The sequence below is a fragment of the Betta splendens genome, chromosome 5 (assembly GCF_900634795.4).
Source record: "Betta splendens chromosome 5, fBetSpl5.4, whole genome shotgun sequence".
Lineage (NCBI taxonomy): Eukaryota > Metazoa > Chordata > Actinopteri > Anabantiformes > Osphronemidae > Betta > Betta splendens.
In genome coordinates, this window is record NC_040885.2 from 12,986,408 (window position 1) to 13,012,513 (window position 26,106).

Consider the following 26,106-nt stretch of genomic DNA (forward strand, 5'->3'; position numbering starts at 1 on the left):
TGTTCGCCGGAGCCGCCTCTTCCACATTGTCATAAAATAACTCTTTAATATCTGGCTGCAAGCCTGCTTTTGTTGAAAAGAAAACATTCCTTTGTAATTTGTGTTGTGTCTCTTCAGCTAGGGTTACACCTGCGTGAGGTGTGTGATGTGCTTGTCTGGACACTCCCCTTATGGTGCTGTGACTCACAATAGTCTCCTCTACCCGTCTAACCAGCCGACGCTCACGCACACACACACACACACACACACACACACACACACACGCCTCCGCTACTACAGGTTAATTCTCTTAACCCGGGCCTCCCGCTGACTGGATCCTGTTCGCCAAAGGTGACGCGACCCCTCACCTGTCTGACTCAAGGCCGGTGGTTAGCTAAGAACTGCTGCCCCGCCGTAATCAGACTCTGTAATTACCGTCGTGAACGCTGTTTTCCCGACAAAGGATGTCTGCACGTCTGATACTATTTCTACCCTGAGGTTTTGCAGCTTCAGGAAGGCTATGCGCACTAGACATAATAGAGTCAGAAAACAGACACTCCCAGACACCACAAGGGACCTGCTGGCTAAATCTGACACTGACCTCACAGGAGCGCAGCCGCACGGGCTTCGCTCACCGCCACATCATAGACATAGCATAGCCACGGAGTCATAACACCCTCCTCGCACATCCTACTGCCTAGCAGGTTCCACCGAGCCAGATGATAGGACGTCCCTCCCCCTCGCTCGGCTGGGAGAGGGAGACTTCCTCTGAGGAGTTTGCTTTGGCTGAGTCCCCTGTGGGAACAGAGTCTTGAGTGGGAGGGGGGTGGGCCCGAGGAGCGGGACCACAGAGGAAGCAGTGAGCTGAAGGAATGTATACTTGAAGGCCAAGTACAGCCTCCCCTTTAAGACTCCATTCAAGCATTGCCCTTTTCAACCCGCTATTGTATGATATTTCTTTGAGGCGCTGTAATGAGGGCGCGTTTCAAAGCAAACCTGTAGGCTAAACAGGGTCTAATAGCAGCTGGGCAAGAGTAGACATGCTTTATTTTTTAATTAGTGCCTTATAATGGAATGGTAATACCACGATAAGCCTCAGCTATTTCCATGCCTGAATGGAAGATAATCACTGAGACACACAACACATCGCAACATATCACTCGCTATCTGTGAGAGGAGGCCAGCGTTTGACCTGCTTGAAGAGGAGCGACATATTGTGCAAAGGGGGGGGAAGTGAAGGAATCAAACTGCTTGGAAATAAATCTAATCAACGATCGTGACCTCAGACTAAACCAAAAGTCACACTTGCAGCATTAGTCCAGACTACAAGTACAAAGTCTTCTTAGTGGCCTCTGATCTGCACAATTAGACGCAGTCAGTTTGTCAGTGTGGTGTCTTGTCCGTCTGTGAGAGTTCTCCGTCCCAGTGCAATGGAGAGACACGCACGTTCATTCCTTCTGTTTGAGATGCGACTGTAAAGCAACGTCAGAAGTCGACGGTTTAAAGCTCGTGAGGTGAGAAGATGGAGGATGGAAGAAGCAGCTGTTGTGTTTAGTAGCTAGCGTGAAGCTACAGTACAATCGTGGACATGAAGTCTGGAAACATCGGCTCCTGAGCAGCAGAGGCGGGCAGGTGCTCTCCCCGAGAGCGGATATTGGCCTCAGCGTCATATTTACTGTACAGATCGAAGCCTCCGGCATCTGCCGCGGCGCTAAAAAACTCCAATTAAATTACCCCGAGAGCAAAACATGGGACAGCACTTATCTGGCGAGATAAAATTAGTTCCCTCGGTTGAACTTCCTCGAACAACAGTCATACAACACCAAAGCGCGATAGCGCGGCATTAAGAAAAGTGCACGGCAACAAGACACAACAGTTTCAGATTACAGCCTCCTTTTCCCTCCTAAACCCCTGAATGTAATCCCCAGATCGGCGTGTGCTTAGCAGGGGCGCTGTCGTGCTCAAGGGCACACCAACTGGCAGCGCTCGCCCGGGCACCGGCCTTAGTTGGAAGTGAGAGAGTACTTGTTTTAGTAATGTGATCGCTGTAGTTTGGTGCGCACGGTCGAAGGGATGCCGTGAGCTATCGGTTCAACGCTCGCTGCATAAATTGTGTGACGGTCCCTTGATTCATATAAAGCCCTGTGGTCACCTCGTAACAGCTGGGGGAAAATGATTGCCGTCCACCCTGAAACTTCATCCCTGTCCCACACAGACACAGCACGGGCTCCCATGTCTGCTCTGTAGGTTTAATTTATCAATTCATCCTGTCTCCACTGTCTTCAGCTTGACGACATGCTGTTTATATAGACGCACCGACAGAATGGACACGCAAAGAGAGCCCCAGGACGACGCACGAGGTCGGCATTACAGCGAAGCTTATCGGATTGTCCTAATTATCTTTGGGATTGAGACTGGTTGAGGTCCGAGGAGGACGCGGGATGAGCTGCTAAAGGTGGAAAACATCCCATCAGGTGTGCACAGGTAGCCTCGCGCATGGCTCCGGGGCTGAGGGACAGAGCATTAAAGCGGTGCACTGCGGTTGTTATCCATTCACAAAGTCAGCTGTTGGTGGACAACTAATTATCAGGGGAGCCAAGTGAGGAAGTGCGCTCCCTTCTCAACACTCTTCATACAGTTCATGCTCATAAAAGGTCTTGAGATTACAGTCGGGAAGAACATGGAATGACAGATGTGTGCAGGAAAACCAATTTTACATCACTACACTTGTTATTCCTGATTACAGATGACCCCTCAGATTATAATATTTGGTGCTATGAAAAATACTGATGAATAATAAATCAATCATTTTAAATATTTAAATCAAGTCTAAGTTTCTATACAACAGCTTTTGCCATGGTGAACTGAATACTATGCAATGAGAGGAGAGTTTTTCCAGCGAGGGCACACAGTTCGTGTGTTTTAATCTATTGGCTTAATTACTTTCTTTTCAAGTCTTCATTCAAGTCATTCAAATGCGAATGAAAACCAGTAAGACAGATGACATTTGCTATAATCTTTGGCTGACATGCTTCAATTATATTACACAGTAAAAAAAAACAACCTGCTCCTGAATGCAGTGGACTGCCTGCATGTGAATCGAAAGATCTCTGAGCCCAGACAAAAGGAAAGATTACTGTAATACTGCACACAGAAAAAAAAAATCCATTTCAGGTCCAAACATGGCAGCCACAATAACAGGACATGCCTGCATGCCAGCCTTCCTTACAATACGTTGACAGCAGTCTCCGAATCGCACTTTCGCTCCGAGTGTGACCTCACAGATGGGTCGTAATTTACTTCAGCAGACGTGGAAACCCTAAACTAAAAGACACGGAACACAGATCTCCACAGATTATGCATTATTAGCATGAGCATGTTTGGTATGGTTGCGAGTCAAAGTTATCTTAGGAAGCGAGACATGCTCTGTGGCTGGTATATTTTTAGCCGCACATGCTACATTCAGCAGATATTTGTCTGAGCTCCCCTGCTGAACTACAGGAATACGGGAATTAAGCCTCTCTATCAATCGAAGGGAAGACAGAAGGCTGTATTTGCAAAGGAATTAAAGTGTGCACACTCTCTGTCCTGCACTCAGTGGGACAGACCACACACACACACACACACACACACACACACACACACACACACACACACACACACACACACACACACACACACACACACACACACACACACACACACACACACACGCAACCCCTTTCTGCTTCTATTCATATTTAGCACACTTATAATGCAGGAGCAGCTGCAGAGCTAACCAGGAGGCTGGAGGGGACGAAGGTTGAGGAGGAAAACAAAGAAAGCGCAAGGGGCAAGAAGGGAAAGGCGCTGCATTTACTGAAATAAATTTAGTAATCATGAAGGGGAAAATTAATTCCTGCTCCAAATGCATTAATGCTACACTACTTTCAGGAACAACGCAAATAAAAGAAGAAAGCGTGTGATAATTTGGGATGTAATTATTTATAAGCAAATTCATTGTGAGCATCTACAGTAAAATACCCTTAATACGTTCTATCTGTTTTCACTAAGTTGTAAAATTAAAGCCCAATCAGTGTTTGTCAAATCTGAGATGGAGAATCCTGCAGCCGTGAATGCGGCAGCCCTTCGGTGGCTGTAACCTGACTTACATGTGTGCGTGCCTTCACAGAACTTGATCTCTGCGGCGCAGCAGTGCCAACGCCATCTTTGCCATGTAAGCTTAATCCACTGGCATTACACTGACCCTCCTCTGCTTCTCTGTCAGTGTCTCTCAGTGTATTTAAACTAACTATGACTTACAAAAGACACGTGACATCATTTTAATTTGCGTAACTTAAAGGCATCCTTAATATATCAATTAATATTCCAGGCTGTTAAAAACAGGTTAATTGTCTTAATTTGTAAAAGCAACTACAACATACTGCATTATTAGGTAGATTAATAAATTAGTACTGTATATTGATGCAACAGTACAACACGTGCATGAAGTAGGGTGACTTCCTCAAACAGCACAAGAAGCTGAAATATCCTGACTTCCAGCTCTTTATAATTATACTTAAAAAACCTCCTTAACTGATAAGCATAGCCCTGCCTGCCCTTCTCACTGGTAGCAACCCCCCCCCCCCCCCCCCCCCCAATGCCTACAACAAGACAGCAAGTCCAGTGTCTGACCGGCTGAGTTTTAATCCTGCAGATTAATACTAATGCCACAGCAAAGAAGGCAGAAAGACGATTAAAATGTCACCGGATAACCTCTCTACAACCCAAACAGTAACAGCTCCAAATACACAGACCATTATATCACCCGCAGTACCTGGTACTGGATGACTCCTCTCCGCCTCCCTCAGACGCCAGACGTGGTGCAGAAGTCAGGGCAGGAGGAGGCCTGGCGGACCGACGCGAGGGAAAGCAACTGCTAGTTAGAGGAGCCCGAGCCCAGTCTGGGTCCCGACCTCCAGTGTCTGGGAGATTGACTCGCCAGATGGACAGTCACATCTCCATTATAACAACTGACAATTGACTATAGCATGTCTGTCCATAATAATACCTAAAACTAAGAAATGTATTTCTGTAAACGTGATAATAGTATTCCTCAAAACCAAAAATGTTGAAAAATACAGGATTACATGGGATAAAATAGCCAATAAGTTCACAAGGGAATTTACCTTTAAACGATTGTATTAAACTAGACAATTTTTCTACTTCATAAATTCATAAATGCTTTAAATAAGTGAATCTGAGAAATAATAACCATCATCACAGCAACACACAGCTGATCTCATCGCCATAAACAGCAACAGCCATGAAACCAACAGGCCACTAAAGGGCAGGGACGTTTTTAAGAAAGGTGAAGCAGCTCACCGTTCAGCTGTGCTGCGGTTTGTACCACCGTGCCTCCATGGTAAGCTGAGACACATGACCACATGCCCCCCCCCCCCCCCCCCCACCCATCGGAGGAGAGGGCAGGCGCCAGGTTCACTTGGAAAAGTGGAAATGGGATAAAAAGCAGAGGGTAAGAGGTGCGAGAGGAAGGGGGCAGGGGGTGGGGGCATTTAGGGGAGGAGACCATAAAACCTGTGTTGTGGGTGAGGTGAAGTTAGGGTCACTGCTCACTCAGGGTCCCATGTGATCACATCAACACAGTACACGTCCTGAGAAACTGCTCGGGAGCTAATTGGTTGAACCAAGGTAATAAATCCTGCTGAAATTTATAGACACCATTGGAGTCGTTGTGTTTAAAAGCTGCCTTCCTGGTCACCAGGTTAGAAAACCTAATCTCTGCACTGACACCGGCTCTGTGACCATTTGAACAATGAAACACTATTAAACTTAATGCTCCAGACCCCTTGTGTGTGGCTTTTAAATCACTCAAAACCCGTCTTTGTTCAATTAGCTTTGAACTTGCCTGAAAGCCGCGCATCGCTGCCTTTCACGCCGCCACTACTATATGTTAGGGATTTCGGGCGCTAAATGGCACCACGTGAACGCTGCACTACGTGAAAGATGGCTCTGTTCACACAGACAGGAAACCGTTTGAAAGGCCTCATGTTAAAGAGCAGCGAGGAGCCTTGACAGAAGTGAAACGAGCTACCAATTAACCGCCGCGAGTTAGCGAAAACGTTAGCGAACACGTTAGCAAAAACGTTAGCTGTCTCGCTGCGGCGCAGCAGCCGTCAAACTCGAGCGCACAAGGACCTCACGGTGTGTGTATACACTAATATTTGACAGAGATCAAATAGCATTTCACTTGTTTCCACTTGTTCAAGGAATTGTCTGTAAGGGAAATAGGGGATAAAACACCCACAACATCCGTTCCTAAGATCACACATTCCATCCTTAAACACCGGGTTTGTTTCCTTCAGCCATTGGTAGGAAAACATATCTGCTTACAGGAGTAATTAGGTGAGAGGGCTCGAGCCTCGCAGCTTCCATAAAATGAATACGAGCACTCTAAAATGGAGGGCTGAAAGGGGTGGGTGGTGGACCACAGCACCTCATGAATTCTGCAATTTGCCGTCTGTTTCTTGACTCTAAAAAATTCTTGGAAATGTCTTTTCCTGGATAATTTTATTGCACAAGAGCCTGTGTTTTTCTCCATGGCAACCACATAACAGTGGAGCCCAACTAAGCTGTGACTCAACAAACAGAGCTCCACAAAATACCCATTTCAGCGCCAGCGTCAGCCCCCCCCCCCCTCGCCCCAGCTTTCCTTCATACCCTGCCCGGGTCGGCACTGCACTGATAATGAATGAAGACACATGGTGGAAATAATCAGGCCACGTCTGACACGCTGCAGAAGATATGTGCAGAAAAACCTTGGTCTTGGCCGCTGCCGGGCCTCAGGTGCTGCGTGGTTCCAGGGTTTCGCGAGCCAGTGCCATGACAACTACGGTGCAGTAGGCCGGGCGGCAGCTGGGTCAACTTAAGGGAGTATCACCAAAAGCAGCAGCAGGTTCGGGACGAATACACAGCACGGGGCTTTATATAAGTCTGCCTCTCTCGCGGTGGGCCGAGAGAGGGGGATTAGCATTGCAGGCAGGCACAGCCCTGAGTATGTCAACAGTAAATGTGTAATCTTCATGGACTTTCCTGGTCCAACAAGACATTTACTGTAAAGACAACGCTATTTGACGGCGACTGACTGAATCCTCCTCCCAACTGTCCTGGAATCATACCCGTCACTTAGCACCCTAGGAGGGGATTTACTTCACTGCTTGCTTAGCGGTGAAGCGCCAACCTTCTTGTCTTGACTAGTTAAGGCCATTCCTAAGAAAACAGGACGTGTCTGCTTAACTGAAACTCAAGACAGCAGCGATCGGCTGCGGCGGTTTCAGCTGCCGCCGAGCAGCTGTGGGCCTGTTAGCATGTGCGGCCGCTCTCGGCCCTTTCGGGAGGCCTCGCCCTCGCGAAAGCACACAATCGAGCAAAATTATCCTCCAATTGTTGCACATAAGGTCATTGCAAATGGGCACGGTGCACTGCCAGCGCTTGCCTTCGCCGCGCCTGCACGCCCCGTCTACCTCGCGGTGAGCACGGAGGACTGTGCCACAGGGAGGTGAGGCCCTACACAGGAACTCAATAATAACTTTCAGCAGTCTAGCCAGGAGGCTGGAAGCCCAGACTGCGGCTGTTCCCTCCTTCCGTCATGCCTCCCTCTGCACAGCCTGGCGCTCCTCCCCTCACCCCCCCCCCCCCATCTCCTCCTGCTGGCCTGTGTCTGCTCCACAGGACTGATGCATTCTGCAGACAGGCCAGCGCTCTTAAAGAGACACAGGCCACATTTTTATCCCCTGAATCACTGCAGTGGACAGAGCTGCAAACGCAGGGGCCGGTTCCCTTATTTCCAGCCTCTCAATCAAAGGCCGGTGGCTTTATTCCCCTCCTTTACCCAATGAGTGAGACGCTGACAGGATGCAAAGCGTGAGCGGATAAACAGGCTGGAGAATGTTGAAGGGGCCCTCAGTGAATCTCTGGCTGGAGTCTTATACCGCAGCAGCCTTTGAAGGTGCCTTTGATGCTTTCTTGAAAGTATGTCAAGTGCAATCAATGTTCTTGGAAAAAGTATCTTAAATGCTATTGTCATGTTAATTGTTGAGGACTTGCTAATGACCTAGACTAAGGACTTTGGAATGACAGTGACACCCTTTCGGACGTTTGTGGTGTCTGTCGCTGGGAGAGTCCACAGCTACTTCTGACAATCTCCCATGTTACTGTGGACATTGTCTTATTAATCAAACTACTGTTTTGGATACAGAACATCAAAACACAATCACCTACAGCCCAGATGTCATTAACGCTGTCTTTTGTCTGACTATCACACAGTGGCATCGGGTTACAGGCATTTCTGCCTCCCACGTGATTTAATTGATTCCATTGTTCATATACAATATGTGCCAATAAACTTTCAGATGCTGACAAACGTGTTGCTGTGGGGCTGTAATAGAGACACATGGCATCGGTTTGAGGCAGCATCCACTCATGCTGGGTTTATTTCTACACGTCAACAAACAGCAAGAAGTCAAAAGGAATGGAGTACAAAAAAAAACTCTCATTAATGAGCGAAAATCCCTAAGTTACACCTTTTATTCCTCCTCTTTTATGAGTTGAAGCCGCCCAAACAGTGTGTGACTGAGCAGAGCCATGTTGAGGTCTATACCACAGCAAGGAAATGATTAAAAATTTAATAGAGTTGAGTGACACAGAAACCTACAAGGGCATGCCTGCCAAACAAGCGCTCAGCCTTTTGCTGTCAGCACTTTATTCAGACGTTTACATGAAGCTGCAGAAGTGAAGCTTTGGCTCACTTTTAATGTAAGGGTCTGTATCAGCAGCATCAAGCTGGCTTCACGGGCTCAGAAAGAGGAATCCAAAAATCCCGTCAAGATATCGCCTAAGTGCCTAAAAGGGAGGAAAGGGTTAATACATCGCAGCTGCAGCATTACAAAAGATGAAATCTCTATGGGAGATATCAGTGCCAGAGTCGGCAAAGTAGCACAGTCCTCTGCAATGACAAGCCCGTTCTGGAAAACCTATAAGGCTGAGCGTCCAGCTTCAGACGCACCAGGCAGCTCCAGCTCAGGCGGGTCTTCCAGCACAACATAACTGAGACTCTCAGGAGTGTCTTCATCCCTGAAATCTCCATGAGAATCTCACTTCCCCTCAAACCCCAGTACCATTTCTCCTTGGGTCAGGTGTGCAAACCACCGCCCGCCTGCGAGGCTTTTTCTGGAGAAAATTTGGATCTGTCGTTGCTCCGTGGTGCACAGGCCGCTTCGAGAGGGTGACGCATACCCAAACAACACCAAGTCATTGAATCACCAGTGTTTATGCGGCCACATAATTCTGCACCATCTGTAGGACTCAGGTCTGGTCTCCTGCACAGCATAACAAGCTGACAGCAACGCCACAACAAGTCAACTACCGTCCTCTGAAGCCATTTAAAAATACAGCGAGCTCATTAAACTGAAAGCAGGACGTCCTGTCCTAAATATATTTTTATTTTAGGCAGTGACAACAGCTTCACGGTGACATTAAATCCTTTGCCCTCGAACTCTGAACCAGCGGTCACCTCCTTCCCCTTACAAGGCAGATGCAGGATGAAAACAAGGCAATGAACTTCTGACCTGTCATTCAGACAGCGGAGGAAGCTTTGCAGCTTGGGGGCAACTAGAGTCCACCATCCACTCTGTCTCTCCTGCCTTCAATGTCTCACCCTACCATCCCATAAACCTCCACTAAAAACCCTCCTGCTCCCCCTTTTATGGCTGCCAGATGCCGGGGGAGGCCTCCTTGCCTCTGGACTTGCCTCTCCAGTCTAGTAAAAAAAAAAAAGAGGTTGACCTCAGCCACATAAAAACTGCTATTTATGAAAACGCTAAGAACAGAACACACGAATGCCCCGCCATTGAAACCATCTCCCCTCCTCGCCATTTCATCTGCAGCGCGGTGAAGTCCAGATGGGGCGACTACACCCAGGTACAGGCTCCGATTTGCGTGACTTGGGCGTGAGTGCAGGTCGTCGGCAGCGCCTTAATCTCTCCCTGAGAAACAGAGAGGCGAAACAAACAGGACTGTCTGCATTCAGGTCGACGCTGATCCGCAGAACCACAGTCTGGCCTGCGGTTCACAGCTCTCTGTTCCAGCACTGACTTCACCTAAAACAAACACTCTCAGGACCCATCCACCTCAGCCGGAGGGAGAGGAGTCTGAGAAAAAGTGTAGATTTGAACTCCATTAACGAGTCATCACTCACTTCTCGGACCGATGTTTTCACCGTGCTCTGGGCAAACTCAGATCTTTTCACTCACTTGTGTAGGAGTTGTTTCTCGGACTCAGTCCAAGCTCTGAGATCACAGATCACCTTGTTATAAAACAGCGGCCCAATCAATGGCTTTCTTTTACTGTAAATCTATAAGAGTGATTATCTGCACTTCTAGTAGCATCTTTCCTCTCTATCTGCTCACCTCAAACGCACCTCCTGTTTTCCTATTTATTTGTTGTACCACATCTATCGCTGGAATCTACCATTTACGCACTGCAATTCAACCTGACCTCCAGGCAACCCCTGGTATGGCTGTCTAAGCCATTAGGCTAGCTGTGACTGTGGGTTATTAGTGTGATAAAAGTTTAGTGTTCCTTCAGTCACTCTGAACGGCTGCTGTTTAACGCCTCTGAGGAATTAGTCTATGGGACCTTTCACACAGCAGATTGGCCATGAGGGCATTTGGTCAGTGGGCCAACGCACAAATACACCTCAGAGTGAAATATTTCACCCAGACAAGTGACAAAAGCAGTAAAGGCTCCAAACTGAATATAAGATGCCTTGAGCGAGCCGGCCTACATCTAAGTCAGGATGATGAATCAAACTGGAGCATCCCCAGCGCCTTGGCTTTGTGGGAAATATGTAGACAGGAAGGCTTGGGGGGGGGGGGGGGGGGGGGGGGGGGGTTGTCTGTACTATGTTTTCTTCTGTGCGGCAGAAGTTGTGGGCAGCCAAGCTAAGTGCAGCCTCAGCACTTCTCGCCATATCCTCCAGTTTCAAGCCAAGAGACAGAACAAAGGCAGCGAGCTAAGCTGCTGCAGAGGTAATGAGGACAGAGGCGCGCGGCACAGGAGTGTGTGCCCTCAATAACGAGTGCTGCTGCAGTCTGTGATGGAGCCCACGTCGGACAGCGGGAATAAAAATCCATGCAGCTGCTCAAAGCCGCCACTCTGCCTGGAGTCTAACCCACAGACAGCCACCGACTGACTGCAGCCCACCCCTTTTTACGCTGCAGCTCTGTCTACCACAAAATGGAAACCACAGTGTGACTGGAATTCGCTCAGAGACACACTGAGATCCGTGTAGCGAGAGAGTAAAAGTCCATTAAAAGCCTGTTTATTCCAAAGAGCAGCAAATTATTCAAGAGGGGCAACATGTTTAGCAAGTCAAGTCTCTGCAAAGCAGAGTGTTCTCCCAACGTGCGAGAACTCTGACGAGCAAGTAATTGATTCATTTTAGTGCAGTGTAGGAAAAATGTTGCCATAAAAAGTAGGCTGATACTAATAATGCGCCGTTAAGAAACCAAGCAGAACGCGTCAGATGGCAGAGCCGAGTTCTCACAAATGACACAAGCTCGGATTCCTGACAATGACAAACACTGTGAGCTGTGGTGTGAAGCGTTCGGAGGAGGACGATGCGGCAGCGGACCGAATTGAGGAAATCCGCATTATCGTTGAAGGAGAATCCCAATTAAAGCGGAGGACACACCCTTCATCCCGCACCTCTGCCAGAGTCGGTACCCGACTCTGCAGGAGCACCAGCTGCAATCAGTCACACGATGAAAAGGAATGAAGACAGAGGAATAAAGGCGAACGCCAAAGGGCGGCGCACGTCTGCTGGAGTTGGTATTCATTATGGACCTAGTCATGTTTGGAGAGCTTGGATATATATTTTTTTTTAAATTTGCTGCTCCGTCTTGTATCGAAGGGAAGACATTAACATGCATAAAAATGTGGCTAATTATAGCAGTTGCATATAGAAGTGGTACATTTATGTATTCCACCATTATTTGGCACAAAAGTCTTTAATTTGGCAGTGAGAGGCATTCCGCAGGGAGGCCGTTTGGCAACTCTTGGCTGTAAAGCTGTGTCAGTGCTGGCCCACGCTAGCCCCACCCCATGAAGGCTGAACCCTGCACATCATGTGTTTCCACTTTACCGATAGGGTGGAAATGACCTCAACGCTGTAAAAGATGACAGGGGTGCGAGCGCTGTTCGCCAGATGTGAGCAGAGAGAGAGAGAGAGCGGCGGAGGCGGAGGCACCGGAGAGAAAACCATTTGCCTGAAGAATTTACTGCAAGCCCCCGAGGAGCCCTGTGATTGAGGGTTCAAATCCAGCTCCAGAGGTTCCTGGCGCGCTGCAGCCGCAGCCGTGCCCTCCTGGTCCGGCCAGACGCGGATCTGCAGGGACGCGAACATGCGTGCGGGCGTGCGCACGCGCGCTAACGTGCGTCTGAAAATACCCCAGTCATTCCACTGCACCTGCTTGCAATACAAAAGCCACTTCCTCCCACTGTGTCCGGCCAAGCCCCTTTATCCCATTTAGCACAGCCTGTTCCGCAACAAAAGCAGAAAAATTAGGGAGCTGTGTTGATGATGGAGCGACTAATCTCTTTGGAGGGACTCATTATGTCAGCAACCTGTACAGTTTAGCAAGTGAAAGGGGCTGAATTAAATATGGACGTGCAGAGATGGGTGCCTTTGTGAGGATGAGTGCACCAACAATGCCCCGTCCTAACCTCTGGAATAATTCATACATTCCATATGGGGCAGATGCCCTGAGCAAACGAGCGCCTCCGCCTTTGATTTAGCACATTCAGCTGCTACAACGTCCAAGTTGAATAACTATAAAATATTAAAATACCTCCTTAATTCATGCTGCTGTTGCAGGGTTCAAACCCATAACGCATTTGTGGAATAAAGGGCTGCATCCATCATTAGAGGTCACACCAATGGAAACAATTCATTGTTAGGACCTGAAAAGGATTTTTACATGATGTGTGCATTGGCTCTGTTTTCACAACAGCCATATGCTTCTTAAAACCCAAGGCTTGTGATACTTGCAGTCATTATGGGTTAAAGGCTAGGCCTGCTCTATTTCAGGCCATGGACGTCTGTGTCTGCATTTGTCGACTGGCTAGAAATAAAGCCAGACGCCTGTCAACGCGGCGGGCGCGGGAGGAGGGCGGTCCCGCTGGGCAGGCGACACGCTGAACGCAGCGCCGGACGACCCTGCGGCCATTAGGCACCTGCAGGAACGGGGGCGGGGGGAGCGGCGTCCCCGGCATGTGAGCAATCGCGGCCCATTTGTACGCCTGTCTTTGTAAATGAAGACCCCCGCTGCATTGTTGTGGGGAGAAAGAGCAGGGGCGAGGGGCGAGCGGGGCGGGGCAGGTGGCCAAGTTCGGCGCGACGCTCTCGGCTTTTGGGGCGAGGAGCCGAACGAGACTAACGAGGTCGGAGGGGGAGAAACGTCCACCTGATCAGATAATGCTGGAGGAAGGAGTGGCAGCGGTGGAGCTTGGCTTGACTGTAATACTGAATAAATAACCACACACACACACACACACACACACACACACACACACACACTGCAGTGGAGTCTGCTAGGACAGCTGTGCTGAATTCATTTGATACGGGTGCCTGCTGACAATGCTGCATTGCTCCATCTCTGCAAGGAAGCATGTCGAGGTGGTCTGAGGGGGAGCCCGGGGGCTCGCGGCTTTTCAGCAACACTCCACGATTGTTCTGCTCTTCAACCTAAAACTTTGACCCTTACAACCACTACATGAAGGAAATTAAACATGTTGGATGACGGTTCATTCAGAGAGGACAGTATCTGTCAGTCTATTTATCTATTTTTGGTTTTTAATTTATAACATGTCTACTTGTCTACTGATGGAAAATGAGTTTTCATCTCTTCAAATTGAGACAAGCAGCGCAGCAATACATGTGCGGGGTATGTAGGCCACCGTGAATACGGACTGATATAGCATGCGCTCACTACAGTGGAGGTGGAGATCTAAGTATAATGCAGTGTGAGGGGGAGTACAGTAGGAGATCTCAGTGGAGGAGCGGAGGAGAGCCCGCGTCTGTGCGTGTGTGTCCTCCAGGGTCGAGGAGGTGTCAAATGGAGGAGGTGAGCGATGGTGGCGGGGGCAAAGGAGGTGTCAGACAGTGATGAAGAGGGGAGCTTTGTACGGCGCTGACCGGTGGGAGAGGTGCGTGATGGCGGGTGGAGGAGGGAGGAGGAGGAGGAGAAGGCACTCGGCAAATCATAGCTCGGAGGTCACAATGAAAGAGGATGGACAGTGAATGGAGGAGGGTGAGGTCTCTGTACTGTAAGAGGTCTATGCACTGTGAAGACTGTGTGTGTGTGTGTGTGTGTGTGTGTGTGTGTGTGTGTGTGTGTGTGTGTGTGTGTGTGTGTGTGTGTGTGTGTGTGTGTGTGTGTGTGTGTGTGTGTGTGTGTGTTCTGGCACGCTTCTTAGCCCACCAGCCAGAGAGCACGAAGTTCTTATTTAGCACAGGAAGAGCAGCTCTGCTTAGCAACCGCAGCCGCCCTCCAATCACAAGCGCACGGAGCAGACTCCAACCGAAGACGAGTCTGACTGAGGCCTCGAAATCTTGAGGTACACACCTGCCCACGCGCACAAACATACACAACGCCGGTCTGTAATGAAAATGATTTGTTTTTTCCCGGCGCGAGCTCGGAGCTCAGCGTGTTACGAGCGGACGGGTACAAAAAGTGCCCTCAGACCCCCGGGCGTCGTCTTGTGAACTCATCTGAGAATTCACCAGTTAATCTACAACATCCTAATCCCAAAATAAATTATGCATATCCCGAAGAGCAAGTGTAAATCCCTAAAACATTCCTTCTCCTTTTTTTTCCCGCCCGCCGCCGCCACACACGGCACTCCGCGGGGACTTGGCACCAGTTGCGAGTGAACCGACGGCGGCCCAATTGTGATCCGCCAGCCGCCGAAACAGGAGGCACGAACAGGACTTGGAGCGGGCGCCGTCTGAGCGCTGAGCAGTCTGTTTGCTTTAGCCGCGCGAGCTAATCCTCCCGATAGATTTGGAGGTGGCCGGTGGGCGGATTGTAGGCGAGAGCAGCATGCCGATTTGTCATATGGCACCAGCAGGGCCTACTTCTGCTCTGGCTGCAGCTCCATTAGCACGTCTCCAATGTGTTCCAACAGCCACGCGGCTCAGAGCCTGCGGTCGTCGGCGGAGAGACAAAGAAAATGCAGGCGGGGTGAATGAAGCGTCTTCGGCCGCGGAAGTCTCATCAGAGAAGCACTTGAACTGGTTTGTGCAATCGCTCTGCTGGCTTCTTCGTGAAACATGCTCTGCAGGATGTCTAATGCGTGCTCTAATTACAAAATTCCAGGGGGACTGGTTATAAATTGTGAGGATGCTTCGAGCGTGGCCACGGGAGGAGGCGGCCGTCGCTTAGCGATTCTGCGCTCCTGGAGATGCTGTCCAGAGCAGATGAGGGGTCTGACGCGCACTGAGGTCTCTGCATTCCAGGAGTTATGTAGGATTATCAGAGTTTACCCTACCAGCCACCCCCCCCCCCCTCCACCCAACCCCAGCTACAGCAGCTTAGTAGCTCAGCCAGCAGATGCAGACTCCAGGATTTCCTGTCTCCGCACCAGATGGGCCTGACTCTTAATCACAGCGCTGGAAATCAGGAGGTGATCGAGGAGGAATTGATGATGATTGTGGAATAGCACTAACCCAATGCAGGCATCTGTTCCGCCGCTAACAGCCCGGCGGACCGACCGACCGACCGGCTTGTAGACGGCAGTCGCAGCCAGGGCGAATCTCCTCCCTCAGCTCATCATCGCTGATTAGCCCCGATCACCGCCCCCCCCCCCCCCCCTCGGCCCACGGGCGACACAAGACATCTTTTACACTTTGGCGCTGTGCGCCGTCACCGGCGTTTGAAGGGGAACCAAGCGAAACCGTGGAACGAGCTACTGTACATTGATATGATGTGGAAGCACACAATGACAATGGTTCTGTTATCTTCCACTCATCAAAACTGATACCCAGAGCAATTAGTTGTATTTGTGTAATACATTGCATATCTCTATATTTGTAAAACAAGCCTTCAGTATCTAATCACTATAATCACTATATTATTTTGCTGGAAGGCATAAACAGTAATATTGAATTATCATCCAGCCCTTTCTCTCTCAGACATGCAGACACCACCACAGGCTCCAATCTGTCTTTGAGCGCACCGCCGGGAAGCCGGTGACACACGGCAAACGCTCAGACGTGGATTTCCCACCAAGGGAGAGGCTGGAGGTGGCAGACTCCAAAAGAAACATCGCGGCCACAAAGGGGAACGGCTGCACTTCACAGCCCCCGCAAGGCCGGCCCTCGGACAAAGGAGGCGGCAGGTCTTTAGCACACATCAGCCGTGACAGAAGCCCAGCTGACACCCTTTTAACACGGGGGTCACCGCGGCCTGAATAGAGTTCACAACCTTTAGGAGCTCGTGACACCGTTGCCTTGACGCGCCGTCCCCGCTGCAGCCAAAATGCCCCGTGCAGCAGCCAGACTGGGGGGCTGGGAGGGGGGTATAAGGGGGGGGGGGGGTCGACTTCAGGCAACCGCTCGCAATAAAATGATTTTAAGCGAAGGATAAAAAACAGAGAGCTGGAACAAACGCATGGTTCCGCTGCTCGTGGGCTCGGCGTTGCTGTGTGTGACGTGGGCGGGCTGGGTCTTCTTCTATGGTAATGCTGGGCGGACGGGCCCGTCAAGGACCAGAGGGATGCACCGTGTCAACTTCCAGGGCTTCCCAGAGGTCGACAGGCAGATGGGAATGGAAATGAGCCGGCAGTGAGCTCATTATAATCTGGCCCGCGCAGCTGATCCAGTCACTACCCACCGGCCTGTTTACCAGTTTAGCCGCAGACGCGCTCGCGAACGTGAAGGCGACCACACATCCACGCGCGGTTACCTGCTGGAGGAGGCGCCGGGGCGTATTTCCATTCGTTCAGTCCGTTTACTAACAGCTAATAACTAGGAACATACAACCTTTTACCCTTCAACGCGCACATGATCGGTTTGCTCCAGGTTAGCGGCTAATTTCATTGAGCGAGGAGAACAATGTGATGAGAAATGGCATAAATTGGCCTCAGCTGAACGGCTTTAATATCCATCCCATTAAAGACGGCCGGCGCGGTCCTCCAGAGCCTCCTCTTCCTCTCCACTCAGTCAGATGACTGATTGTGCTGCCCTCACTTCTTTTTATTCTTTGATTTTATTTTATTTTTTTACAGTAATGCTCGGAAGTATTTGACTTGAGCTTTTTTTTAAGCAGTTTTTGCATTTCCAATCCTCTTTCTTAAAGATTTTCATGCTAATCAGGAAGTTGCCATTTGAATTATTACATGCACGGCTCAGCACAACGGAGCAAGCCGTTTTTTATTTGAAATTCAGGTTTGCATAAAATTTACATGCAAATTTACAGTGTGTCCGTTTTTTAAAATGTCTGAGGATTTCAGACCAGCGGCACTGAAATGACTGGATTTAACTGTTACCTTGGAAATCAAACTGCATTTCAAATCAGTGTTTGTTACCTGAGCACTGTATGTCCTCTTATCAGACAGCCATCTGGTGGACTGGACGCAAGGACGTGTGATTGGATGGTGTGAAAAGAATGGGGGAAGGCTGGGTCAGTGTCTTTGGGGAAAGGTCAGGGGTCATGGCCCTTTGACAACACATGTCAAGGCCTGGCTCACACACCCTGCATCTTCTGAATGAGAGTCTGCAGCCTCCTCTCAACAATATGCCCTCATCTGCACATTAAGCGAAGGCCTAAAGGACCAAATGCTGCATTTGATGCAAAACAGACACAAAGGTTCACAAGGTTTCATTCCCCGCTCTGATCCAGCTCCTGCTGCCAAGAGGAGGCTGCGGGTTTTCAACATGAGTCACCTTCTAACGCCACAGTTAATTCTGCATCTCCCCAGAAAACTCCGGACTATTTCACAATAAAGCCCCATCGACAGCACTCTCCTCAGCATCTTCTTCGGCCTGTGCTGCGTCTTCGACAGCCAGTCAGAGTGGATGAGGTGGGAGTCTAGACAGCCGATACAGGCTGAGGAGGCAACCTTCGAGGCGCTCTCTTATTAATAAAACACTCTGACAAGAGAGGGAGGCTGAGGCAGCCTGATAAGGCTGGGTTTTTTGTTTCCTGGGTAAGACGAGCCAAGCGCAGTCTGCGAGCGCCCGTCCGGCCTTTCAGCAGCTTGCCCTGTCAGGCTGATGTATGGGAGAGCACTGGTGTGCGGCTCCCCGAGGACCGGGCCCGTCTGCTAACTGGGACACGGCTGACACTGAACCACAGCAAACGCGCACCGCCCCCTCCGCCAAAACGGCCTCCGCGGTGCTCACACACACTGAGGCCGCGTCGTTCACGGACGCACCATGTTGAAAGCACGCGTGAGTCAGCGTGATAGATACATCAAGGCCTGCTGCGTGCAGGGTAGAAATCAGCCACAGGTGTAGGAGACAGCGCAAAGGTTAGCGTGGAGTCTGTGGCCAATTGGAAAGACAGCATAAATCAGCGTTGGCCATACTGTACGTGTGACGCTTCTTAAATCACAACCACACCTCTTGTGTCACCGATAACCTTCCCCCTTTATGTTTCAGACCTGTCTCTACACCCTTCCTTCAGCATTGGGACCGAGCGAGACGTGACTGGTGCAGCGCCATGGTGATGCACGCAGAGACGTCCACTCATTAGCAGAGTCCCACACAGCAGCTGCTCTGTGACGACACAGCATCCACCTCTTCTCCCGGCCCCATTGTCCGCACTAAACATCCCTGACCCACGCAAGGAACCAGGAAGGAGACACACACACACACACACACACACACACACACACACACACACACACACACACACACACACGTACATATCGCAAACCTCATTAAACCCGTAGCCCCTTCCCCACATCGTGGCACCATAATGGCTGTCCCTGCCCCCACTCTCCTCCCTAATAAAATATATCATCAGGACTATATATTATAATGCAGATGCCCTTGGGTTACCCTGGGGAGTTTGGGAGGTTGGGGGAGATGCTGAAGGCTCCAGCTGATGGTTCACCTTTTGTGTGTGTGTATAAATATATATTTATATATAAGTGTGCATATATGTGCAGGGTAGATGTGATAAGTCCATTGATTTGCAATCAAATTTTTAATTTGAATAAACGCTGCATACTATAATGGAGCAGTGAGCTTCTGAACAATGCAGAGGGAGTAATGGGCCTGAAGATGTTGAGCTGCCCACAGAAACAAAACAAAACAAAACAAAACAAATGATTTAAGATTAAACACTCACTCTGCAGTGTTTGCTGGACAGCTTTCCAGCCAGGTCATACTTGGCCTTTAACTCTTTCAGCAGCTGCTCCAGACGACCCTTCTCCTCCTTCCCCGTGTAGTCCGGGTCCAGGAGCACGTAGGCCCGCCAGTTGGCCGAGTCGAACCCCCAGTGGACCGTCCGGTTCTCCAGTCGCTTGTGACTGTGCACCACGAACTTGCGCGGTGGGAACATGAGCCTGCAGTCCATGCACTGGACGCAGGCAGCGCCGGGGCCGCTGTACAGCTCCGGGACAAACAAGCCCCTGCACCGGCCGAAGCATTCGTGATACACTTTGAAGCTTCCCTCGGTGCGCTGCAACTCCAGCGAGCCCGACTCTTTGCAGCGAGGAGGGTACGTGCCGCCGTAGATGAGCGCGTTGCAGAGGCGCTCGGCGTCCGTCTGGGTGATCAGCCCGCACGACGGAGCCGAGAAGGGCAGGATGCCCACCACCTTGAGGATCTCCAGCTGGTCCGCCGTGCACCGGGAGCAGTAGATGTGCAGGTCGTCGCACACCGAGTTGATCTGCTGCAGGGAGAAGTCCCTCAGCACGCTGTTGAGGATCTGCGGCAGACAGAGGCGCTTCTCGCCGCCGACCACGAAGCAGGAGATGGGCTCCCGCTCCAGGAGCGTCTCGCACCTCTCCGTGGAGCGGTCGGACGGGATGAAAAGTGGGCCGGACATGACGGGGGGCGTCTGGGCCGGCAAGGTGAGCACGAGCTCCGCGGATTTCCCATCTTTGCCGAAGAGCGGGTCCTGGTGCCACCGGGCGGAGAACGCCGCCGGTCCGCCGAGGGAGCGCATGGAACTCAGGTGGAACTGCTTCAGAGTTTGCTGAAGTCCTGGATGCGGCTGAAAGCTCGTCCCCTCCATCTCGGAGCTGCTTGAAAAGAGAGTCCGAACTTCGAAATGAACGCTGAATTTGACCTATCGCGTCGGGCGTCCTCAGCATCCGGCTACGCGCTCAATAACGCGCATTTCCACGTTACCGGAGGAGCTTCCCAGCGCGTCCATTCAGAAAACTGAAGGCTGCCGAATTCATAGGGCCAGTTCCTGCGAGCAGACGCAATTAAAGTCGGCAACTCCGAGACGCAAAAGTCCTACAAACGTACAATCACCACTTACTATGTTTCTATGCGCTCCTGCGGTTTTACGCACTCCGAATGTGCGCCCGAAATATGCCTCGTCTGCGTCGTCTGGCTCAGTCAGTCTCCCGTCTCACTCAGTGCGTCTCTCTCTCTCTCTCTCTCTCGCCCTCTCTGTTTGTTTGTGTCTGGTTCAGTCATTGAATCCCAGCCAGGAATGTGACTGACTCCCCGGGCTGGCTCTTCCCTCAGCCAGCTGTTCCTCCCTCGACTACATGGCAGCTGCACATTTGAAAGAAAAAAAAAAGAGAAAAGAAAAAGGCTTCTGAACCGAGGCGAGGGTGGAGCTCAGAAAAATACAGTTGATACCTGGAAATATAAAAAAAAAAACTTTGCTTGTTCAAATGTCTGCGTCAAAAGCTAGAATGTGTTGAGGAAAAACGTAAAACTGGAGTAAATAGAAAAGAAGTGTCTTCAAATATACTGCATAAATAATTTGCACTGTAGCAGCATCAGCACTTTCATTTCGCATTAACCACTGTTTTAAATTAGTTTTACATTTAGTTTTAGTTAATCACAACTTAAAATGTATACACAAGTGTATGTACAAATTATCTGAATTATTGGGTGATGTTTAGGTTAAACATAACTTCACTAATCTCAGAATTAAGGTACTTCTCACATCAGTCAATCAGCATATTAATTAATACAAAGTATCACATTTATGGCATTTTTCAACTCTCAACATACATTTATAGTACTCAAGTTCTGCTTCAGGTGAAACCGCAACTTTATGTTTACCTTTTGGTCGTTCATCCCTTTAACCACAGGAGGGCGCTACACATCAGCCAATGGCCACAGAGATGAGAATTCATAGCACAGCAGAAAATCAAAATGGAGTTTGTCATGACGCCACAACATGAAAGAAGTAATAAAAAAATCAAATGAATTGATGAAAATAGAAAAACAAGACTTCTATCCAATAAATACAGTTTAAGGAAATTTGTGAATATATATATTAGGAATCATCAGAAGAGCCACAACTTATGTATAGCACATGTTGAATAGTCTGATATAAAAAATAGAAAACCACAGAATAGAAAAACATTTATTCATCACCTTTCTAAACATTTTGCAACACAGTAAAACTTATTAACATTTAAACACTATAAAATACATAATAATGACACATGCAGTGCTTTCTAACATCAAATCCAATGATAAATTTCTTAAACTGTTTTACAAAAACAGAACATAAACCACTTTAAGACAAGGTATTTAAAGACAATTCACAAAAAAAAAAGCCTTCACAAACACGATGAAACATGAAACACATATTTTGGCCTCACTGCCTTTTGTGATCACAAAACGTTGTGCATCTGATGCATAGGATACGTAATACACTTAAAACCTCAAAAACAAGTGTCCCCTCTTTCCCCTTGAATCAATATGTTCCACCACTAATAATCAACATAATGAAAACAGAACTAGAATCATTGCTGGTGATGTGGAAATTATTCCATTGGGTATAAATAAAATGAAACTATCCCAGGTTGAACGTTAATAACAGCAGAACGTATAAAAGCTGTAAAAGCTGATCCTTGCACACAGACCTAACGGTGGATTATAATAGAATATGCCAATCACAAGCTTCGCTGATGAAGTTTCACTCGAATTATTCGTATTTCAGCCTCTGCTGTGCTGCTTGCAGCCACGTTTAACCTACTTAATACCAACCCTGAAATTGGTTTTTAGAAATGTAATAACTCAATTAAATCCTGAGATGCTTTATTCACCATGAACAGGCAATAAGAAGAGACCTTACTGTAGCTCAGGCATCTTGTTTTCATACTGCGGCGGCGGAGTGATGGGTTCAATGGTCACTGGGTTCTGCGTGGGGGTGCGGATCTGGAGGCGGAAGTCCTTCAGGTGCAGCTTGTCCGATTTGATCCTTCGCACCCGGAGAGGCCGCAGTAAACGGCTGGCGCGGCTGCTGCTGCGGACCGGCACCCGCGGGTTCGCCGCGGGGTCGGCCCGGGCCTCGCCGGCGGGTGGGCGGTCGCTGAGGGGGGCGCTCTCAGCGGGCGGCGCCGCCCCTTCGCTCTCCACGGCGGCGATGATGTCCTCGTAGGACGGCAGCTGGGTGATGCTCTGCCGCAGGTTGCTCTGACGCACCGGGTAGTTATCGCTGCCGACGACCTCCTCGTAGCTCGGCACGCTGTACGCAGCTGGGTCTGGACCTCTGGAAAAGGCGGGACGGGAACGCGTGCGTTAGCTGCAAAAACAGGCTGAATCTGTCCTGAAACAGGCTAAATCTGGAGGCGCTTCAGGCTTCGCTTGACTTTTTGCACATTTCACTGAGCTGTCAAAAGTTGTGAAAAGTCCAAATCCATCTTTTGTGAAGCATTAAAAATCAAAATATCACTAATGTACTTAATCAGACCCTCGAGTCAATACTTTTTAAAAGTCCCTTTGGTAATTACAGCTTGGAGTCTTATGGGATGTGCTTCCACAAGCTTCTCACACCTGGATTTAGGCGGTTTATCCCATTCCCGCCAGCACATCCTCTTAAGCTCCATCAAATCGGATGGGAGCGTGTGAGAACCCACACGTTCAGGCTTTACTGTCCTGCAGCCACTTCACTGCAGTGGACCCTTCCTGCAGTCCTCCTCTGTAGGAGTTAAAGTAATAGACCACCTCCCTGACCGGGGTCTTTAATGCTCAGGTACTCGGTTAGAAATGATGTCCTGGTGATTTCAAACACGCTTCACCGCACTTTACCTGTGGTTCTGTACTGATCCGGTCCTCGCCACAGAGAGCTCTGTATGGTTTGTTTTATGTCCTGACCTCACTGTACATTCACTGCTTATCCACTCAGTTTATTGGGTCACAGGCAGGCTTGAGCTAAATGATAAATTTGGACTGACTCAAAACTGGGTTTTAATATTTAGCAAAAGGAGAGATTTTAAATAATGGGCTAAAGATATTATTATGTTGTGTTATTCTGTGTGCAAAATATGCATTTCTCCCTATTTTAAAATCAATTCACTGTGGGTATAAAGTATGTGCTTATAATTATTCTGTTTTAATTTTAATGTTTTATTCTGAGAATATGTTTTACTGTAGACCTTGTTACTGTAGGTAAATTCACTTTACATTTTTAAAATAAATTAATTTGCATCTGTGTCGCACCTTTCCAGGTAATACAAGTCTAATTAATAATCAATTGTTGGACACTTACGGTTCTTCCTGCGGCTGAACGACCTGGTTCCGTAGAGGAGCCTGTGCCGCCGCTAGCTCGTCGCGCCTGTTGCGTGTCCTCCTCTTGTTTCTCAGTCCCAGGCAAATGGACAAGAGCAGGATGGCTCCTCCAGCTGCAACCAGCACAATGGCCACCAACGAGGACTTCTTGGGGTCCGTGTTGTGCCCGCTGTTGCCTCCGCTCCCGGGCCCGGCGGTGGAGTTGCCTGTCGGGGCCGTGGAGCCGCTGGAGCCTCCTTGCTCCGAGGGCATCACAGTCCACACGATCATGACGACGCCCAGAGCGATGAGGCCAACTCCCAGGGCGCAGAGGGCATAATGGGCACCGGAGCTGGAGGAGCGCGAGTTGGGAGGTCTGGTGGCGCCGCATATGCTCCGACTGGAACACATCTCTGAAGGACACGCTGAAAAGAGAGCGATCAATTACTTGACATGATGAACAGATGGGTCTGGCGTTGAAATGAAGCCATGCGGAAACAACACATGGAAACGAGCGTAATTCAGGAAGTCGTAGAGCGAGCGACGCACAAATAGTAGGTACAGTACAAGGTGCATGAAAGGGAGGTTTATGTGCACATCGGAGCTGATGGGGGAGATAAGGAGCGTGGCGCATTGTCCAAAAGCAGCAAGGGCGCCGAGATGTTACAGCTCCAAGGAATTTAGAAGACAGCAGAACAGGTTGGGAAAAGTGTGTTTAGGAAACCGGTTGGAAGGAAAAACTGTGTGTATCGGTTTGTCCACACGTCTGAACACGACAAACACAAACCCGACAACCAGTAGGACGGAAAGGAATGACTGAAGCGCAAACAATGAGGTGATACCCAAATAAAATAGTGATGGGACTGGAATCCATGCAAGGCGCATTATGAGGCGTGCTGAGAAACTGTGTAACTCAAAAGATAAGGATAACTAAACAAACCCATTATAAAACCTGTACAGCTGTGGAGAACCAGGATTTGCTGATAATTCTCTGCATAGCTGGAAGCGGACTGGTTCCAGGGTTGCAGGTCTTCCAGACGTGCCAAAAAAAAAAAACAAAAAAAAAAACACTATCTGCAACAATATGAGGCAGCACTCACCTGTTGCTGTCACCAGTGAGATCTAATGTTTTATTATCATCCTAATAATAAAATCCCAACTGGAATCTCCCTTCGCACACGCCGCACAATAAGCAGTTACGCGCTCATTTCACTGCTAGTAACGCTCCACAAACTGAAAAAGAAAACGTGTGCAAAAAAACCTAGAAGCAGACTCGCTTTTAAACCCACAGCATCTTTGCTTTCAGTCAGATATTGTGACACACAACTACAATTTGCTGACAGCAGACTATTTTATGAAATATGCAGTTTAAGCCAACTCCAGTCTTTTTGCAGCTTCGGATGGAGGCGTGTCACATGAACACAGTCCCCGACAGCTGGTGGCTGCAGGTGTGTGTGTGTGTGTGTGTGTGTGTGTGGGTGTGTGGGTGTGTGTGTGTGTGTGGGGGTGGACACGCGACCCGTTCAGTCTTCAGGTCTCCAGTTTCTGGAGCTGCAGACGCCTGTAACGGCCTTCACACATCACTCAAAGCGGAACGCGGCCAAGTCCAACCGTCCACGCCCTGCAGGTTGACCTCTGACCCAGAAGTGATGGGATAAGCAGAGACTGCCTCACAGCAGTGCAGGTGCCCTGAATGCACCGCGTGTGTGCGGTCAGGATGGAGAGCTGCTCGCTGAATCACGCGGCAGTCTGGTCCCAGCGTAGCAGTGATAACGGTGAACCAGGTGTTTCCTTTGCTTCTCTGCAGATACTGAAGTCTGCGGGATTTCTGCTGCTTCAGCTCCTTCGCCCGCTTTGACACCGAAAAGGGCTTGAAGTCGGACTCAGCACTTTGGTTTAATCGCAGCTGTTGGTTAAAAACTTCGCATTAGTGACTGGGGTCCGGGACGGAGCAGACGCAGCAGTGATGCGCGTGGGTGTGTCCTGGCCGCGCCATCAGGAAGCGGCCTTTACTCGTCTACCGCTGTTGAAGCGGCGTCCGCAGCTACTAATGGAGCAAATGACCGACGTGAACGTGTCTTAGCTTCAGCCAGGACGTCCACCGTTCGCTAAGCAGGCGTGGGCCGTGGGGGAGGACCCGTCCCTCCACAGGTGCGACACGGCCGCTCATCCGGACGCACCTGACGGCGTGGAAGTCTTAACCCTGAGCTCCACTACCTGTCCCTGGGTCAGCGGATCATCGACCCGGTCATTTCCATAGTAATATACCTGCCCAGTGTGTTTTATGGCGGGCACGTGACCTGACGCAGGCCTTACCTCGGCCCCGCTCGCACTTCCCTCTTCATGGGTGACTTACCTGAATCAGGTGT

The 26,106-nt window shown here is 49.5% G+C and overlaps 2 protein-coding genes across 2 annotated transcripts in view; both read right to left on the bottom strand.

Annotated features, from left to right (window-relative positions):
* Window positions 1-21,442, bottom strand: part of skib (v-ski avian sarcoma viral oncogene homolog b) — a 27,054-nt gene extending 5,612 nt beyond the window's left edge. Inside the window, exons 1-2 of the mRNA XM_029151762.3 lie at window positions 20,538-21,442; window positions 19,395-20,465 (exon numbers count right to left, since the gene is read on the bottom strand). Of these exons, the coding sequence (XP_029007595.1) occupies window positions 19,395-20,285 (891 nt within the window). The 5' untranslated portion in view covers window positions 20,286-20,465; window positions 20,538-21,442. The remainder of the gene's footprint in view (window positions 1-19,394; window positions 20,466-20,537) is intronic.
* Window positions 21,443-21,591: 149 nt separating this feature from the next.
* tmem51b (transmembrane protein 51b) lies at window positions 21,592-26,086 on the bottom strand. The gene is made up of 3 exons (XM_055509072.1): window positions 24,678-26,086; window positions 23,739-24,162; window positions 21,592-22,739 (listed from the first exon to the last, which is right to left on the bottom strand). Exons 1-3 carry the CDS (start codon window positions 24,679-24,681, stop codon window positions 22,319-22,321), a joined length of 849 nt encoding a protein of 282 aa, XP_055365047.1. The 5' UTR covers window positions 24,682-26,086; the 3' UTR covers window positions 21,592-22,318.
* Between the last annotated feature and the right edge of the window lie 20 nt (window positions 26,087-26,106).

Coding starts and splice junctions, on each gene's coding strand:
- tmem51b (XM_055509072.1), bottom strand. Junction 22,740..23,738: donor GTTCAGCCGCAGGAAGAACC/GTAAGTGTCCAA, acceptor CGCCTTTTCCAG/AGGTCCAGACCCAGCTGCGT.